Source organism: Plectropomus leopardus, chromosome 8 (assembly GCF_008729295.1).
Source record: "Plectropomus leopardus isolate mb chromosome 8, YSFRI_Pleo_2.0, whole genome shotgun sequence".
NCBI classification, from domain to species: Eukaryota; Metazoa; Chordata; class Actinopteri; order Perciformes; family Serranidae; genus Plectropomus; species Plectropomus leopardus.
Window position 1 is genome coordinate 28,208,130 of NC_056470.1, and position 20,502 is coordinate 28,228,631.

Genomic DNA, 20,502 nt, shown 5'->3' on the forward strand with positions numbered 1-20,502 from the left:
ACGAGTTCTCCAGCAGCCGAAAGGCACCAACAGGCAGAGGAATATCATTCAGCAACTCAACAAGAAAACAGTATCTTGAACAAAAAAGCCTAATCATGTTTATAGTAGATAGTGTGGCTGTCTGTGCTGACACAATTATAAGTTATATATAAGTTAATGTAAGGAGCTGTGTTGGATATAGATAAGACAAACAGCTGCTCAAAAGGGACAGAAACCGAGATCAAAATCTGCTTTCACTTTAGAGTCAGAATCAAATATAGGTGAAGAAATTAGAGTGTAAATCATTAACACACACACTCTGCCTGCTATTACACAATTAGTCAAGTGACTCTTCAATCAAAGAAAGTCCTGCATAACCCAAATAAAATGTGCACAACTGTGAACCTTATTTCAGCAGAATCAAATAAACATGAAGAAGGCAAGGAGCCCCAGCAGCAGCTCTCCCAGGGGAGAACGGGAAACGATGGGGCATCAGCTGCCCTGAACTCTTAATTAGAGCTGATGCACAATAGATGGATGCAGGACACACACACACACACACACACACACACACACACACAGAGAGAGAGAGACCTTGTGTGGAAGAAAATGCTTTCATTTCTAACAGTTGGTTTGAAATAATGCAAAAAATTGAGGTAATACTTGAATTTGTCTTTCTAAAGTGTGTTGTGTATACAAACACACACTACATAATAACTACAACCTGAAATTACCATCTATATTCCACTCTAACAGCACCAAAACACACATCAGAGTTAAAGTGATGGCTGAAATGTCCACTACAAACTCATCTTTCATCCCAAGCATGATCTGCTGCACAAATGACACCCTGCTGTTCACACACACACACACCTGCCCGTTCTGCGCGGCATTACCACGCAAGCCTTACTGTAGATCAGTTTGCATCACTAAGCCACAGCTTCATCCCAACAACAACACAACAAATTACATAACACACCCCAGCTGGTTAGCGACGCACCACAGAAATGAGCCGTGTGAAGAAGTCACAGCGTGTCATCCGGGCGAACCTGATGTCCTGCGTGGAGCCGAGCAGCAAACTTAACTCACACAGTGGCAGCCGGGCGCTCCCTGGGAAGTCCGGACAGTGACCAGCGCTCAGATGACTCACTGTCTACACTTTCTCCTCTAGTTAAGCTCCCCGCTCTCCCTCCCTCCCAGTTATCCTCTCTCTCTCTGTCTCTCTCTCTCTCTCTCTCCAGCTTCAGTCACTTGCTGCTTCCCATCAGTCGCTCACCTGCTGGCCTCACTCTCAGCTCTTAAGAGTGTTGCACGCTCCCAGCGAGCATCCTCATCTGCTGCTGATTCTCCTCCCTCACTCTCTCCTCCCACTCAGTCTCACACACACACACACATATGTGCTTTCTAGTCACTTCCTCCATCTCCACCCTCTTTGTGTGCTCTCAAGCTCACACACGCATCATGTCCGAAATCCCATACTCCAAGCACCCACCCCCAACCACCACCACCACCCTCATCCCCTTCAAAGCAGACCCTCCCCCTCCTCATCCATGCAGGGGACGACTGAAGTCTGCCGCTCAGAAAGAGAAAGCAGGGCTGCTCAGGGTAACAGGGGTTGCCTTAAATCCCCACACTGCCTCACAGCCAGCCAGCTAGGGCTGTTGCTGTGGCAACCACATCAGCCACACATGATAAATAAATAAATAACACCCACATTCAAATTCATATTCATTATGTTATGACTTGAACAAGGTGATTATGTCCAACTCTGAGCTCCCAAAGGTGAGCAGGCACTGCAGCATCCATACTGCTCATTGTGCAGCATGAAAAAGCATGTGAGGGAAGGTTTTTAATTACTGTAATGAGACTCATTCAGTCCCAAGTGAACATGTGCATTTCCTCCGCTAAGCTACTATCCGCAGCTCCCAGCAGCCCTCTGACTAATGTCACCAATACCGCCTTTTCCTGCTCAATCCCTGCCACACAATATTCCACACAGCAGGAGTGCCAACTCATCTGTCCAGCCTCTCAGCAGTGGTGGAATATACATTTACTCAAGTACTGTACTTAACTACAAATTTGAGGTACTTCACTTTTCTTTTCACTTTATACTTCCACTTCACTACATTTCAGAGGGAAATATTGGACTTTTTACTTCACAACATTTATCTGAAAGCTTCAGTTACTAGCTGTTTTTGTTACAAATTAAAATACCCAATACTTCATGCAAGTACAACTGAAATGATTAGTTGATGTTGTTTTCTGTCTCTCTCTATCTATCTCTCTACCTCACTCTTTTTTTCTTCTCTTTTTTTTATAATTTTGAGGGTTTTTTTCTGAATAGGGTACTTTTACTTTTACTTATTATACTTAATGTAGCTTATGCTCTCCTGATTAAACTTACTTTTACTAAATTAACATTTTTAACATTTAACACAGTTTTTTCCCGGTGTGTGTGTGTGTGTGTGTGTGTGTGTGTGTACATGCACGCACACGCGCATGTGCATGTGTCAGACATGAGGAGATAACAAGGGATTACAGTACAGTCCTCACACTGTGCACTATTGTGATAAACAAAAGAAATAATCCTCTCACTGTGTCCAAAGCTTGAAGAGAAAACATATAATATCATTGGAACAAATTTTAATATTGCTCAGATTAGCAGAAACTTGTGAAGATGTCCCACTGTAGTGGGACAATAATCTCTTTTAACCATGTGAAACCTGGAATGACATCACTTGCCTTGTGCTGCTTTCAGCCGCCTTTCACAAGTATTTGAACCTTTGAACCCTGAGAAAACGAGTGTGATTTCTTTCAAAAACATGGGAAAAAGGCTGTGAGCAAATTGGTAAGAAAATGTTTCACAAATTCCAAGAGATTAGTAGATTTAAAAAAAATGTAAAGCTAGGGGGGAAAAAAATCCAGGAAAAAACAATATTTATAATAATAATTTATAATTGAATATTTTGAAATATGTTGAAAAATTATTACATTTTTTCCAGATAATTTCTGTTTTGTTTTTTTCTTCTACTTTTTTATGGTAATTTTCTAGTATTTTGGACTAATTTCTTGCTAATTCTGGGTCAGTTCTTCTTTAATTGCTTATCACCTTTTCTCATGTTTTTGAAAGACATAAAGCAAAATTGCTCAGGTTTCAAAGGATTAAATCCTTGAGCAAAGACTGCAGATGTTTTATATGATTCATTTTTTTCTGAATTGCTCAAGAGCAGCGGGTAAAAAAAGTGAAATATCTCTAGAGCTTTTGACAATATAGATAAAAACACATTATCGGATAAGAGCCGGCAGATTTGGTGTGTTGAGTGGTGTTTTAACACGGATCATTGCAGCTGGTTTCTATCAAATCAAAGCCACATGTGTTCAGACTGGCAGCCGCACTGAGGACTCAACACTCCTGTATGCTGACGAAATAATAATTACATCAGCACAAGAAAATCCTGAGCCATGTGGAGCGTTATTTTTGATCTCCTATGAGGGAAGATAGTTGGTTTTAAATTGAGAGTATCCTCCCTGCAGAATCCCACAGTAAATCCCTGCCGTCCGGCCCCTGCTGCCAGGGATTCCCATCCCATTATCCTGGTGAAATGGCCTGTGGTCACTCCCCTCTCCCGCCCCCACACCTTATCCTTTGATCATTTCTGCTCCCCATTAAATCTCCTACCCTCACTTCACCTCTTCCATTTTCAGCTTTTTATTTCTCAACCAAGACAAGTTAGATAATAACAAAAGACAAAAGCTGAAATAATGGCTAAAATAGCTGGGTCCTATAATTCCCAAAGGATTAGCCAGATCAGAAGTTAGCAACTGTGTGTTCATTGTTCATTAAGTTTATATTTAAATTCACACAATTAAAAAATTAAAGTTCTATCTGATTCAAACTCATGTTGTTATGCAGAACAAAATAAGCCCAGCGAGAAACCAGTCAGGTCAGTCTTTTTTCCCAACCTTAACATCATCAGCGCCTTCTTATCCCAAGTTGTCTCATATTGCAGCTTTGCAGTGGACTTCCACATCTACATACTATGCTCAAGGTATCATTTTGCATCTGCTGTTGATATTCTGGGATGCCGCTATCATGATGGCGCTACTGTGATGTAAACAAAAGCAGAAAGTGGGATCTCGCTGTATGTGGTTAAATTTAGGCAACTACAGCACATGGCAACCAATGCTGGGATGTCAACAAATCCACATGCTGGCACCTATTGTTAGAATCAGGCCGCGAGACGGGAAGCAAACACCAGACTCCCTCACGAAAGTCCCAGGTTTGTTGTTGAAAGTCCAACCCCTCCTCCCTGCCCTACAGGGACCTTGGTGCTTCTTATATTACTTTGTTACCGGCCGCATTTCAACCTGACACCGTCCAGCGCTGTATTCATGTTGAATATGTCAGACATGAGGAGATAACAAGGGATTACAGCACAGTCCTCACACTGTGCACTACTGTGATTAACAAAACAAATTATCCTCTCACTGTGTCCAAAGCTTGAAGAGAAAAACATATAATATCATTGGAAGAAATTTTAAATTTCAAGCTGACACCGTCCAGCGCTGTATTCATGCTGCCGTGACATGCGTCCGCCCGTCCTGCCACATATAATAACACCATGAAAGGTTCTGTCCAGCCACGTTATCAGCTGACGACGTCCAGCGGTGTATCATGTCACCAAAGGTGGCTTTGGGCGTTGGGATTTTACGCCAAAAGCACTGAAAAAGCAGCGATCTTTCACCAAATCTAGGCAAATCTAGGTTTTCTCCTGCAATATGATTGGATGTTTCAGATTGATTTAAACAAAGTGGATCTGGAGAATTAAGTGTCAGCTTGCTGGGAATCAATGGCATTAATGTTTGTTGATTTGGCTAGACCAAAGTTATTTTTAGAAAGTGCCCTGTGGGCGACTCATTATCTCCCTGCGGGTGACCAGGCGCTCGTGGGCGTCGGGTTGGCTACCACTACGGAATAATATTTTTGATAACCAGACCAGCAATATAAATGATTTGTTCAAGAGTCAGTGTAAATATAATGTGCTCCTGCGCATACAGTCTGGTGGTTCCAATTTAATTCTGTGTTTAAACATTTTTGACTGTTTTGCAATATTTTAAACAATTCTGAATTCTGAAGTCAATTTTGGTGTCAGGTGACCATTGCAGTATTTCAACTTTGAACTTCTGCTTTATGTACATACAATGTTTTACATTTTAATGCAAACAATACAAATTAACAGATTTTTTCCTTTAAATGAATAATTTGTTAATTGACAGTCATGTTGTGTCAGTTCAAATCTGGTGTATTAACTTGGGGCCACTTGACAGCAAGGTCCCCAGCTGGTTTTTGTCGCCACTCCACCTCTGAGAGCAGCTAATAATGGACTCTGTATGGTGTGTGTGTGACCAGCCAGTGACCTCGAAGGGCAGTTAAAGGTTTCGGACTCCAATCACAGACACATTATACAGCAGCAACATGTCAGAGGTCTCGAGCAGACAAGATGGCCACTGTTGCTGAAATATGTATGAATGGTTATTTATGCATGACCATTGACTGTCTCCCACAGGTTGAGATGTAATTAGCAGTGGTCGACCTCTGGGGGGACAAAGGGGATGAAGCAGAGGGGAAATGCAAACAACACTGAGCTGCAGGAGCTACTATAAAACAGCACTGAATTTATGATGTAGAGATGACTGAACATGGATGTATCATTCCGGCAGAGTACAAAATATATAAGGTTTTTTCATTTTTACAAATGTCACAGACCATGCCATTCAATTTGTTTATGATGAAAATGTACCATGGTAAATCATTTTATCTTATCACATGCATGACCTAGATATAAATAATCTGTGAATGAACTCTGAGTCAATCAAAGCTTTCCATCGTTCCTGCAGCAACATGTTTGGTGTAGGAGGTCTCACGCTTCTCCTGCTGTTTCTGGATTTGTTAAAACCCGCCCCCAGTTGATCCTAAACAAATTCTCTGTGTTAATCAAGCCCATAGTTTGTTTGCAAGGCAAAGTAGGAGTGCCGACTGCTTCCTAACTTTTGAAGAAACTTTACATTCCCACCATGATTTCTCTGCAGAGCACCTGAACCCCACTGAGGCTGTGATTGTGACTTGTTTGATAATCATGCATAATCATGCTCCTGTTTAAACAGCCCAGCTGGGTCAGGTACTGACAACAGAGGCACAAAGTAAACATAAAATAATGTCAGTGCTTGTTAAACCAGCCCGGCGTATTTATTCTAGTTCTTCTTAAACTAATTAAAATAAAATTACCAATGTGTTGATATAGTGAAACCACAGCAGTTTCACATATACAATGAGAGCTGATTGTTTATGAAAAATAAATAAGTCTACAGCCGTGCAGCAACTCTGTGAGGCTGAAATTAGGCAGAGCAGTCCAATGGCTACATGCTAACTTTAGCATTAGTCCCTTTTGCCTCTTCCTAACGTTTGTACCATTTATACTGCAAAGTCGGAATTTCCAAATTTCAGAAAGTATCAGAAATTTCAACAGAAATTTCAAGCTTCAACTGATTTTTGCTTCTGAAAGACCAACACGTTCTAATCTCATTTTGTCAAATAACCCCGCTTTGCCAGAGGACACACACTATGAGCTGGGTACTGCCTGTTTTGGACGTTCATGGCTGGCGTGTCTAGTTTTGCTTGTTACATACACTATGTCTTTTCAATATGCACTTCCTTTTTTAGAGGAAATGTACAGCTTCTGCTCATTAAATGCAAAAAGTCATATTCAAAATCAACTATGAACATAGGTAAAATAGTTATAATAGTTGATTTTCTCATCCTGATACGTGACTCACAGCCATACGCCTCCACAGACCAATGCCAGCCACATAAAGCAACACCAAAACTCTCTAAATAGACTGAAGAGTATAAATTTAACCCAAATTTAGCCATGCTGATAAAGAGGCAACTGGAAATGTCTGCACCTTGCTAGAGTTTAGCAGGTATATATTATGTATATTTCTATGAAAAGTTCAGGGATAACTACTGCTATTTATTCATATGAATGTCCGTGCCAAATTTCATAGCAATTAGTGCAAAAATTGTGGACATATTTCACAAAATAAGCAAAAATGCCAACATGTTGGTGGAGTAAAAGTCAAGCGATAACCAAAGTCAGCAGGAACCATCTCAATTGATCAATCAATTGATCCACGATGCTAAAGCAATTAAAGAGAAGAGGTTAAATTCGGTATTGGAATACATTAAAATGGATATCATTCATACTCTCGGAGTAATATGACCCTAATCCCTCGTCTTTATGTCAGCATCCACCTACAGAACCCGTGGTCTGACCTCAATTACTTTATAAGCACTGTCGACAATCCCCCAACACAAATCATTTAATAAGCAAGCTGTTTATAATGTGTGTGAAAACGCACTTCAGAGGTCAGACATGTTCAGCTGTGCCGCTCAGTGATCTTGTTTCCCCTGTGTCATTATATATTACAGAGATGACAGTGAAGAGCTCCGATATTAGGCATCTACCTCCCAGTTAGATTCTTTTAAATTCGTCATAAAATAGCAACACCTGCTGCCTCGCCTACCATCAGTCCTCCAACAGCCAGCAATATGAGGAGCACATGTGCAATAAATTACCACACAGATAGACCCTGTGGAATTGCCCTGTTTCAGGGTCATCCTCCCAACCCCCTCAGGCTGACCTGAAGCACTCAAACAAATGGAGGGATGATTGTCTGTGGTGTGAAAGCTATCCATGGTGACTCTACAGTGCTTGGTTTTGTTTGTTCTTGACTGTAGGAATATAGAGGTTCAACATGGTGGATATAGATATAAAAGGCTCATTAAAAAGTAATGAAAAGACGATTTCTTATTTTCAGGTGATTATACAAAAAAGAAAACATACCTATGATACAATATTCCATTGCTGCCAATGTATCCCACTAAATTCTACACACTGGACCTTTAATGTAGTTGAACTACCAGCAAACTACTGCAAAGTATCGCTGAACCTGTTAATTAGTTGCAGGCAGTTCACTACTCCCCAACACAGTACTTACAGTGTATTTATGTAGCTGAACTTCTGCCAATCTATTTATATCTTTTTTTTTTTTTACTTTTTAATGAGCTTTCATGAGGAAAGATTGCCTTTGAGGCTCATATTGCTGCCACATACAAACAAGACAAGTAACTTGTATAAGCACCGCTCAGAGAAATGCATCCCCTCCACTACAACCCAAACAGCACCAGAAAAACACAGATTTTTAACTTAAAACTGCTTGATTCCGTGTTTTTACTGGTTTAAATCACCTTGACCATTTGTTTTGGAGAGGAGGAGAAGTATGTGGATAATTCGGCTAATGGTAAAAACCTCCTGAACATCTGGATCTCAAGTTATTAGAAAAAAAAGTGAGCACACAATAGCAGAGACTAGGCTAGCGGCCTGTCTGCAACAATCCAAACAGCATTGCAGAAACACTGATTTGTAACATGAAAGCAGTTTATTTAGTGTTTTTACCAGGTTTCATGTTTCATCTGGTTGCGTATCTTAAAGCCATACTTGTAGTAAAAGTTAAAGTCTCCTATTAGAATATTACTTGAGTAAATGAGGTAGTCAGGAGTCCTGAGGCATCTGATATTTACCGTACTTACTTGTATCAAAAGTAATTTTCTGATATTAAATGTAATTGAATACTGAAAGTGAAAGTAAATGTTGTTAATAAACATCAAGCAGTCAGAATTTTGATTTTAAATTAATTTCTTTGTAACGTACGCCACCTCAAAAAGGGTAGCTTTGCTGTAGTTCAACTTTCAGTGTGACGTACCTGGTTGCTTTCAAAACAAGCTTTCCCACAGGTTTTCTGTGTGTGTGACAGAGAGGTAACAAAAAAAACGAGTCCAGGAATTTCAGTCAGTCTGTTTTGGAAAATGCAAAAACACCCTGTGCCTTTTTGTCCGATAGCTATAGAAGTCACCGCTGCCACAATCAGAGGAAAGCAAATATTCGAAAAAAATCAAAAAGCAGATAAGTCTGAGAAGCTGTTTGTTTCCCTGGGAACTGCACCTCTAAAAGTCCCTTAAGACAAACAAGATATGGAAATCCTTTTCACTAGATCTTATCAAGACACCAGAACAAACTGTTTTTACTTAAAGGTATGGACACATTTTTCCGATACACCACTGTTTTCATGGGAAGAATAGAAAAATCCCCAAACAAGAAACTGTACAACTAAATGCTGCATTCTAGGAATAATGAATAATAAAACATCTGTGAGATCTGGTGTGTGAGGAGACTCCTTGATGGGTTCTCTTGAGCCCACACCTCCTCTGACAGCTGGCCATATTCAGTATGCATTAAAAGGCCAGGTACAGCAGGTGTTTCTGAATAAAGCATGCTCACTCCACCAATAGGTCCCGATTTCCAGCTTGCTTGTCTCTCTCAATGTCACTGTCCTGATTTCCTTGGAAACACGACCCCTGGGGAAATCACACCCATGCAGATGTGCCTTTTCAACAACAGAGGGGTCACTGTGTGCTCTTTTGTGCTACATATTAAAGTTGCTAGTGTAGCCAGTGGTTTTAAACTTCATACAGATTCAGCCATGAAGTGTACATCGCTCCTGTCAATCAAGACAAGAACAACCACAATGAGATCATACAAGAGTCCCATGAGAGAAAAAAACAGAAGGAAAGTGGTGGATAAAAAGTCCTTTTCTTCCCATTGTTTTACCATACCACCCTCAGCAAGACATGTGTCAGTAAATATATATACATGCTCAAATGTATACTCACTGACATGGAAGGATTATTGAACAGGACTACCAGCCACAGGCCCAGGAGACCAGTGTCAGCCCCCTCTGGACCTTCACCTGCCAAATGTCATTTGAAGTGACATGTACCAACCAGGAAGAAACTAAAAATGGCCACAAAGATGGAAAGCAACTGCAAAGAGACTCAAAATGACTACAGAGAGAGGTAAAATGACTAGAAAGAGATGGAAACAGCAACAAAGAGATTCAAAAGGACCACAGACAGACACAAAATGGCTACAAAGAGATTGAAACCCACTGCAAAGAGACTCAAAATGACCAGAGAGACAAGAAACTCATACAAAGAGATGCAAAATGCAAAATAGCTGTAGAGTCCCAAAGTGACTACAGAGACTTAAATGACTACAAAGTGACTAAAAGTGACTACAAAAAGAAACAAAATAACTACAAAGACATACACATCAGCTGTAAGGGCACTCAAAAATACAAAAAGATGCACAAAGCAAATAGAGACTCAAAATGACACAGAAGAAACACAAAATGAATACAAAGACATTCAAAACTGCTGCATCAAAACTTAAAATGCACATAAAGAGACTTATAGTGACTAAAAGAGGCATAAATCAAATATAAAGTAATAAAAATGATGACAGAAGTACACAAAACCACAGAAAGGTGTGGAATGACTACAGAGATGCAAAACAAACAAACAAACAAACAAACAAACAAGCACTGAACAACTATGCCTATAAAGTCTGCATCCACAAACACACGGAATAAAGACCCTGGCCGCCTCTGCAGCACCTGAAGCCCTGTCCTCTGAAGACACTGCAGCTGTAAGAGACTGTCTGTGGGCAAATAAGTGAACTTTAAACAAGCTGGCACAACAATTTTGCTGCTGAAAAGCTTCAAGAATCAGATAAAGTAAAAGGGAATGTCCTGTCAAAGTTGCCTGGCGCTCGTCTCAGCCTTCAACAGCCTGCTGTCATCGGAGCTTTATGTTTTTTAAGACATCTTGAACTGGTGCTGGATGGTGCATGACATGTTAGGATTTGGATTATTGAGACGGATAGAACCAGGGGCGACCTTGTCACTTTGGTGCTATATTTGGTCAGACAGCAGGAGACTCACAGAGAGACAGTGTAGTCTGATCTGGCTTGACAGTTTGCTCTCCCACTATGTCCGCTCCTCCAGACAACTCAGCCTGACACACACAGATGAGCGTGCACAAGCAAACTGACACCCCGCTCCACGGTGCGGCGCATGTGCAGAGGAGACAGACAGATGATGATGCAGAGAGACATCTCATGGGAAATCAGTGAACACAAACAGAGGAGTGTGTACAGTGACACCTCTTAAGTGTTTATGGGCAGAAACGAGACACAGAGGATGAAATAGTCCCAGAATTTAGAAAGCATCATAAAAATAGAATGAAGTATTGCATCACACAATTCGGAATAAATAGAAAGGTGATTCAAAAGTATTAAAATAAACTATTTTCGGAAGGCAACTACACACTGAGCAAAACAATGCATATTTGATCACTCTTTTTTGACACTTTGTTCCCGTCAAAAGTGGCACTTGAGGAAAAGTCACTTTAGTTTAGCTAAATAGAGGTCTATATCATCTGCCATCATTTATCATTAATATAATTTTTATAATTTAAAATACACCTATTGCAGATTGCACCTGCACTATGCATGTTCTAAACTTTTTTACCACTAGAGGGCAGAGGTTAGGGCAACTAAAACCAACACATCCATCCAACACTACAGTACTCTGCTCAAATTTAAACATCTCCTCGAGACAGGTTTTTCAAAACGTGAAAATAAGCTGCTCTACTCTACCTCTTTAAATAATGAGTAATATCTAATGTGGGTTTTCCCACAAAACAAGTTGTTACATGGTGAACAAAAATCCCAAACATGATTTCTGTTTCTTGTAATGATGCTCGGACAGAGCCAGACAGTATTTTGTAGTGGCTCATCGTTGCATAGCATCTACCCAGGAGTCCTTTTTCCATTAATGCCTCAAAACAACAAAAAAAGGAGGCTAAATAACAAGAAAGTCTGTGTGTTTTGTTATCATGGAGGAAAGGTGGTGGGGCCTTCTGCATATCTGTGCCCAGAGGCTCATTGTCTCATAATTCGCCCATGCAAGATGTTCACAAGAAAACTGTCCCCCTTCATTAGGTAAAGGTGAAATAGCCTTCTAGCATCAAACTCTGCACGTAAATTATACTTCACAGTAAAGCTCAAATATCCAAAAGAAGTAACAATAAAGCAAAATACTCTTTTGAGTGGAGAGGGATGTTTGCTGCAAGATAAAAATAAAAAATAAAAACTGGAAGAGGTTTGAGAAAAGATTCTTTTACTGCATTTAAAGCAAAAGCTTGTATCTCGGCTGAAAGTCTTTAACATTTATTCCGAATTCTTCTTTGCTAGCAAAAGTATTGCCTGCAGGTGGTTCAAAAGTGCAGACCTCCCCTGCATGAAGGGGATCTGAAGCATGAATAAGACAATGTGATTGGTGGTCAAGTTGTTTTAAAGAACAGACAGGAAGTTATACAATGGACAACCTGCCACAGTAATCCATCATGCTGCAGGGACGGAGAGGCAGAGTGCACTTTGATTCTGCATGTATGTTCATATGCATGTAGGAGAGAGAGGACGAGAGAGTGAGACTCTTATACAACATCTCACTACTGCCATTATCCACACTAACCCTGCTCTCCCATTTCCTCCCATCAGGGGAGCTTAGCAAGACAGGATTACAACCAATTACAGGCCTCCCCCGGAGAGCGCGGACTCGGGGCTCGAGGATCATCTGTTTATTGTGTATGACCAGATGGATGATGGTCATTTAACATTTAATCAACTGCGAGAGTCAACGGATCAAAACCAAACAATTCAGAACATTAGATACATGCATAAGATTAGGCGTCATTGCTCATTGAGTACACATACATTATTGTAAGGACTTATTGTGGACAAAATCAATGTCAGAGTGAAATAATATAGGCTAAAACTAACATTTTAGATATATATAGGGAGAAATTGACCACAAAATGAAATTTGGAGGCAGCAGGTAAGAAATCTTGGTGTTGCCTTTAAGTGGGAATATAACTGAACTGGAGCCATTTTTCTTTCTGTGCAACATGTAGAGACTAATGCACACATTAAGATCCGGCAGTTTTGACTCTTGTAATGCTCTCCAGCCTGTAAGAAGTTATAAATCAGTTACAATTGATTCAGAAGGCTGCTGCGCAAGTGCTCAAAGTACACATCACATTGCCTTCAGTTTATGTATTGATTTTGAAATCAATTCTAAATCCCCTCATGGTTTTACACCAACTTACTTGTTGGACATGAACCACTTCATGAACCAGGAGGGCCCGTCAGGTTCTATGATAAGCACATTATAGCAAATGGACCTGCGCTTCTGTGGCGCTCTTCTAGTCCCCTAATGACTCAAAGCGCCTTTGCACTACATGTCACATTCACCCATTGACACACTGCTGGCCGAGGCTACCATACAAGGTGGCACCTGCATCTTGGAAACCATTGACGCACACACTCACACACCAACGGGGCAACCATCAGGAGCCTCTGAGGTTCGGTATTTTGTCGGAGGATAATTGGACTTTTGGATTGAAACCACCAATCTTCCAATGAGTGGAGGACCAGCTCTACCTCCCGAGCCACAGCCACCTCTGTACACCCAATGTCAGTACCCCAAGTGGAGTGGAGATGCATCATCCATCTTTATATACAGTCATTGTGCAGGACAAAGATTTTTGGTGAAGCCACCTTTAGTTTTTATGCTCCGGGCCGTGAGAGGATCTGAGAGCATCTACTGCTAGATCACCAAGCACCAGTGAGCTAGCCAGTGTTACAGTTCAGCAAAGGATGACGCCATTAATGTTTATATATCGCGCTGTCAAGAGCATGAGCCTGTTGTTGTGTGATATGGTTAGTGGGTGTAGTTTGGTAGACAGAAAATTGTTCCTAAATGAAACTGCTGTGTGGATAATCTTGAGTGACCAGGTCAAAAAAAAGCATTGCTGTTGAGTTTGTTTTTTGTTCTTTTTTTTTTTGTAATTTGAGCGCCACAAACTGAGTGCCATCTAGTTCCATTATCTTGGAGAGACGGCAGACATTTCTACGGCTGATACCTCCAACACTCGCCAACTCAGACCAAAACAATATGAGAAAAAGCACTACAGTTAAGAGGAAAAATATGTATTTTTGATTTTGGGGTGAACTGTCCAATTAACTGAAACTTAAAACCCACATCTCTAGCTTCTGGCTAGTACTTTGAATTGCATTTACCAGTAAGAAATGTTCGTCAGTGTTTGGATATTACAATTTTAGACATAAGCATGCATCAGGCAGATAAATTGAATTCTCGTGTAGCACTTAGTCAAGGAGTCATGCTGTTATCATCAGAACTACCGTCTGGCAGGTTAAAAACAAACTCACCAGAACTTTCTTGGCCTTCCAATTCTGAAAGGTGAGCAGGGCATTTTGCTCAGTTGTGTTGTTACAGTTTTGCTGTATGAGGATTTCAGCTCACTAGTCTAATGTCCACTCACATCTTGTCCAACATTCAGAACCTGGAGGAAGATTTGGACTTTTGCTCCTGCGGTTATTTTTCTTTTTAAATCTAACTTTTGTCCTCTGGCTCTACAGAGCGAAGAAATCTTTCTAAAAGCAGCTGTTTGCAAAAAAATCTGAAGCCACTGTCACTGATTCTTCATCCTAGCACCACAGGTTCTGTTGTTAGAAATTGGTCTGTCCTGCTGAGTATGAACACTGATGATTATTTAATATAATTCAAGTTCCATTAACACAGCGGGAAGGGATCCTCCAAATTCATTCAGCAGTGTTTGTCCTTCCTTGCTTTAAAGGACTCTGTTGAACTGTTTTGTTTTGCAGACGTCACACTGTTCTCTTCTTCCTCTTCCTGTCAAGTCACCTCATCCACTCTCTTCCTTTGTCCTTCTTGCTCCTCTTCACACCCACATTTCTTTTATCTCCTGTGTTGTTTTGTATCCTCTTTTAGACTCTCCAGTGCTCTCTCCTCTTCCTTTGTCCGTGAGGTGCAGTCGTTCTGTTACAGTCTGATGCAGCGTTTGCCTGACGGTCAGACTGCAGTCCCTGCAAACAAGCCACTGCTGAGTGATGCAGGCCTCGCTGAGAGAGATCCTCCCGTATCTGTATTCCAGAGGGAAGGAGTGATGACACTACGGAGAGGCACTGTTTAACCTACAGAAGGTTCAGGGCCAGACACTCGTGCCACCACACCTAAAGCATTCAGGCATGGAGTGGTGTATCCGCAGTGGCAAGAGGCGTGCATGCTCAGCTCCCTGCCTGCCTCCACGTGCCACTCACAGCAGCACTCAGACCTTGCCAGCACTGCAGAGATAGCAGCACGGGCTGGATATCTGTTTCCTTGTTTCCTCTCTGCTGCCCATCTGCTCTACCTTTCCCTGGCTCATTCATCTTACTTTCATTCGACTCGGAGGACTGATTCACGCATTTAAAACTTGCAAGGCCAGGCTGAGTCAGTGACATTGAAATCCACTCAAGAAAGCTACAAACTTCAAAAACACTGTAATCCATTCTCCGTTCTTTTATCAAAATGAAACTGATATTTTTAAGAGAAATGAAATTATAAACAGCAAATCATCAGTGTCTAAAAGTGCATGTCATAATTAACCACATTTATTGACAAAAATAAAAAACAGGAGGAACTCACCATAAGCTTCTGGCCTTGGAGAAGGTCTTGTCCACTCTAAAAAAAACCCCAAAAAAAACAAGATTCATTTCATGGTATTCTGGTTGTCTTTGTTTGGTATTAATCTGCATCAAAAACATCTAAAATTGACTCAAATTTGCTTGGCAAGTCTATAAAATAACAAGGTTCAACATTTAAAGCCAGATAAAAGCTTATATCTCCACAAAAAGACACAATAATTCAAATGTAGATACAAATCAGAATACTTCAGCACCAGGAGAAATATAACACTTATGATTTCCATGTTCTTATCTGTTTGCATCTAAATCTAAATCCTCTAGACTTAATTTAAATAAAGTTATTTTGTCATCATAAAACACACGTAATTTAAAGTCAACAGAAATTGAACTCACAAAAACACTGTTCAAACAATCACCAACTGAAATTTGGGTGAAATAAACCCTTGATGCTCTATACACTCTAAAATTACTGTTAATTTAAATGGAGTCTGGCGTGTTTGGCGGTAGTAATTTTGGGGCTGCTTGTAGTTAAACAAAAAGGATCTTAGTTGTTAACAAAAAGGTCTGTCTCTGTAGGGTCCTCTCCATCATGTTGGCAGACACTTAATAATAACAATCTAAGCCTGTCAGTGGCAAAAACTAAGCCCTTTTTGATAATAAATAAATGGTGCTAACATGCCCAGAATGGTTTTGCAGCCAGTTTCGCAGCTGACAGTGTTGCAAGAAATTCTGTGACCCTTTAGCAAAAGGAGTCTTACCAGGGATATTTATTTTTGGGCAGCGGTAGCTAAGTCTACAGGGACTTTGTTGGGGAACTATAAGGTTCTGGTTCAAGTCCCTGTACAGATCAAGCATTGAGTGTGGACTGGTAGCAGAGGTGCCAGTTCACCTTCAGGGCACTGCCGAGGTGCCCCTGAGTAAGGCACTGAACCCCCAACTGCCTGGGGCGCTTGTCCATGGGCCCTCTCGCTCTGACATCTCTCCATTTAATGTGTGTAGGTCCTCTGTACATGTGTGTATTTCAGGCCTGTGTGTTTATAATGTAAATAACAGGGTGAAAAAATTGAATTTCCCCTTGATTAACTAAGTATATGATTTTCTTCTGGTTCCCTCTTCTTATCAATCTTTATTTTTTAAATATTATTTGTTTTTAAACCATCAAAATATTGTGTAATATGTGTGCATTTGTCATGATGATGCAGATGGGCATGTGCAATTGTTTGTGCATTTATTGTTTCTATTGTTGTATTTTACTGTGTTTGGATGTATCTATTGTTGTCTGATAGTTTTCATACTGCAGACACCGAAGTCTGAGGAAAATTTCCTAATTGGACAATAATGTCTATCTCATCGAATATTGTGCAAACCATAAGTCACAATTGACCACAGCCCAAAGAGAACATCTTCATACAAATTATTTTGTCCAACCAGACTGTCCAAACAAAAAGGATATAAAACAGAGCTAAATACTACATGTACCTAAAATAAAGTGTATGATTAAGCATGATGAAAAAATATAGCTGAAATTCATATTTGGGTCTCACAAGAGAACAGGAAAATAGGGTCTAACTGAAAAACAAAAGGTACTCTTAAGTGGAAAGCACAGTGGGAAAGTGGACCATCCTTTCAACATATAAGTCCAGTGAACTGAGAGAGGCTGGTTATGCAGTGTGCTGGGTTACCCTGAAATAACTCCTGCCATCTGTTGAAGCATCTCTGAGGATGAAAGGATGATTACTAGTCTGGTGTTTCTTGAGACAAAATGAGTCTTGTCCTGGTTTGAAATCGCACTATGATGCTCATTACTGTCTGAACAAACTATCGCCTGTCCTTAAGTCACTCTGGATAAACAGATCTGAGCAGTAATCACTGGAAACAATAAAAAGACGATGCTGCGCGGGAAACTCAGAAAGATGCAGAGTACTGTTTCTGCCAACAGATGGCACTGTGTGTGCAGGAGAAAACTTGTGTCTGACAAGTGAAATTCATGAAAAACTAGGCTTTGCCTCTGCTCATCAGCCAGAAAGCCATTTATCATGATATCAAAGTCCATGAGGCATTTTAACAACCTGACACTCAAAAAGGGACGAAAACATCACAATCATAAACACACACTATAACTTCTCCTGGGATGCAGCACTTAAATTTACTGGCAACAACAAAGAGGATATTTGATGCTGATAACTGTTGCACTACGGACCAGTGAATGACTCACGGCTGCAGGCCCGTCTCTTGTGATAGCTGGTGGTGGTGACACAGAGAAAAGGGAATGTTTAGTATGTGTCTCAGGGCTCCTGCAGCTGCCTCCGAGGCCGCATATCAACCCCTCAGAAATTCTCACGATGACACACCAAACAGCACAAAAGCAAAGCATAATACATATAAATTATGTTGTTTTCTCCCCTTGCTGTTGACCCTGTTTCCTATGACTCCTGTGTTTGGATTCATTCCTCAAGGCAAAGCTGCAGACAGCTGTCCACCCCGTACAGCCACCAGAGTTCAGACCTCTTACTCATCTTTCCCTGGACATGATTAGTTTGCATGACACAGCAGCACCCACAGGATCAAACAACCACTTCTGGAAAGAGAAGTGACTCTTGCTGTATCAGAAATTAGGGTAAAAACAGAACTTAAGAGTCTACAGGCATGCCTTAGCTCTGTGAGACTGCACTCAGGCTCAGTGGTGCCTCAAGCTAAATGCTGAAAATACACGTAATTTATGCTGGTTTGCTTGCAATCACATGACTCTTTTAATTCAAATTCACATGGAGGTCATGAGGTAATTAATCCATATATTGCAAGAAAAATATAGAAACGTGACTACATCAGGGTTGGATGAACCTGACAGCAACCATTTCATTTTCATCTCAAGTTGTCACATGTCAGTGGACCTCATCTTCTACATATTACGTTCTAGGATGCCGCTACCAGATGTCAACACAAGCACATGGTGGGATTACACTGCAGGTGGTTATGTTTAGGCTATAACAGCACATGGCAACCAACGCCGGGACATCAACAAATGCACACTGGCACGGATGGTTAGGATTAGAGAAAGGGTGCACGTGGTAAGGCGTAGAAAAAACCCATCCCTTTCAGACATGAACACCAGAGTCCTGCACGAAAGTCCAGGGTTTGTTGAACCAATCCAACACCCCTCCTGCTCACACCAGGTGCCCTTGCACTCCTTGTATTTCTTCATTACTGTCAATTTGGTCATCGAAGGTCACTGTGACCATATATTTTTTTGGCCATTACTCAAGAAATCAATTGCTAATTATGACAAAATTTCACACAAACGTCTAATAGGATAAGATGATGAAGCGATAACATTAAATACTCAAAAGGTCTGAGGTAAACTTTACTGTGACATCATAAGCTTCTGCAAAAACACTTTTTGGCCATTATGCCATAACTCAAGGCCAAGGTCATAACTCAGGAACAGAAAGGGAGACATTTGGAGACACATTTGGTCAGATATTGAATTGATGACACTAATCTTGAAACTGTGCTGATTGTAAAGATCCTCTGTGCTGTGAGGGGAAGATGTGTGTGAAGCATACTCATGATTAGAAACTGTGACTGAAACTTGACTGGTGGCGGTAATTCTAGTTTTTGTTTACCTCTACCCTTTATATCCTGCTATTTTCAGGACTTAAGTGGCCCCTGCTTTCTCCTAATTTGATCGATTTGAACAGCCATAAACAGCACAAATCATAGCCATTTGTGCAGTGTTGGTAGTCTTGCCTCCAGTTACCTGTCCTCCATCTGCACAACCAATCACATCATATGCAAAGCAGCAATTTCAAAAATGATAGAAGTTTTCAAAATGAATAAAGATTAATGATATAAAAATGTGAAGTCATATTTACACATTTGTGGATCATATTTACATGCAAAAAAAGTTTCTATCGCAGCATATCTGCAGAAATTTTTTTAAAAATGTGAAGTGCAGTTACGCAGCAGATCAGGCCACAAAGGGACTTCTTGTTTACATTCATAAAAATAAGGCCAATAAAAAAAAAATTCACTGATGGCAAGAAAAGAAGTAACTTTAGGACCAAAAGTAAAGGTTTGCACTTCTTCTTTTTGTGTGAGAAATTCTCAAAAGATAAATGAAAGCCCAAAGCTTCCTCCTTCTTGGAAAACAGTGTTAGTGAGGGGAAACAGGCCCTGGGGGGTTTGTTTGCTCACTGCGCTGCGGAGTCACGAATCAACAGACTTGTGTTGTTACAGTAGGACGTCGGCTGATTCCCCTCAGTGCAAAAGATGGCTCATCATTTTCAACCCCAGGTCTCCACGTGACACACACTGACACCCAGATGGATTTAGTGGTGCTGTCCTATCTCAAATCTACCACCAGTGTTGATTTCACTGCGCCTGACAGACACGTGTGTGCAGATAAATCAGAGCTCCATCTTAAGTGGAATGCATACTGGCCCTTGGGAGAGAGCCAACATACTTATGGGCTGTCGGCTCTGCTCTTGGGAAGTTGAGTGTGAGGAGAGAAAAGCTGTTTTCATATGTACTGCATCACTAAGAATAACATTTTCTAAACCTCATCCTGCGCTGCTCACCCATTCTCAGGTTTCATGGAATTCCCATAAAATGAAATCAACTAGGGTGTGTCGAGATTATTGGATAAAGGCTCCAAACTGAAAACCAATGCAGGAAATTTGCAATAAAACACGCCCTTAGCTACAAAACAGAACATGAAACCCAAGAGCTGAGACCTCACATAAACGTACTTGGGTAGATAAAGACACATTTGTCCAAGATGATGACATGAACATGCTCTCCTTTGTGTTTGAGTTAAGCTGATAAAACATTTTCCTGCTCACACATACAAATATTGTACTTGTCTAAAATGTTGCTACAAGCTAAACAGTTACATAAACTGTCTGAAGACAGAAAAAAAGGTGTTTGAAGTACAGAAATCGTCTAGTAATTATTACAATATTATTAGAGTAAATGTCAGGTAATTTGGGACACCATG

General features: G+C 40.7%; 1 protein-coding gene across 10 annotated transcripts in view; it reads right to left on the reverse strand.

Moving 5' to 3' along the window:
- Positions 1 to 20,502, reverse strand: part of rap1gapa (RAP1 GTPase activating protein a) — a 60,395-nt gene that overhangs the window by 30,920 nt on the left and 8,973 nt on the right. For 7 of the 10 annotated variants that reach the window (XM_042491058.1, XM_042491064.1, XM_042491061.1 and 4 more), the window contains exon 2: positions 15,508 to 15,543. In XM_042491058.1, the coding sequence (XP_042346992.1) occupies positions 15,508 to 15,543 (36 nt within the window). Of the gene's footprint in view, positions 1 to 958; positions 1,163 to 14,228; positions 15,049 to 15,507; positions 15,544 to 20,502 lie in introns of those variants that run through there. The other 3 variants (XM_042491057.1, XM_042491062.1, XM_042491063.1) reach the window with 3 other exon arrangements.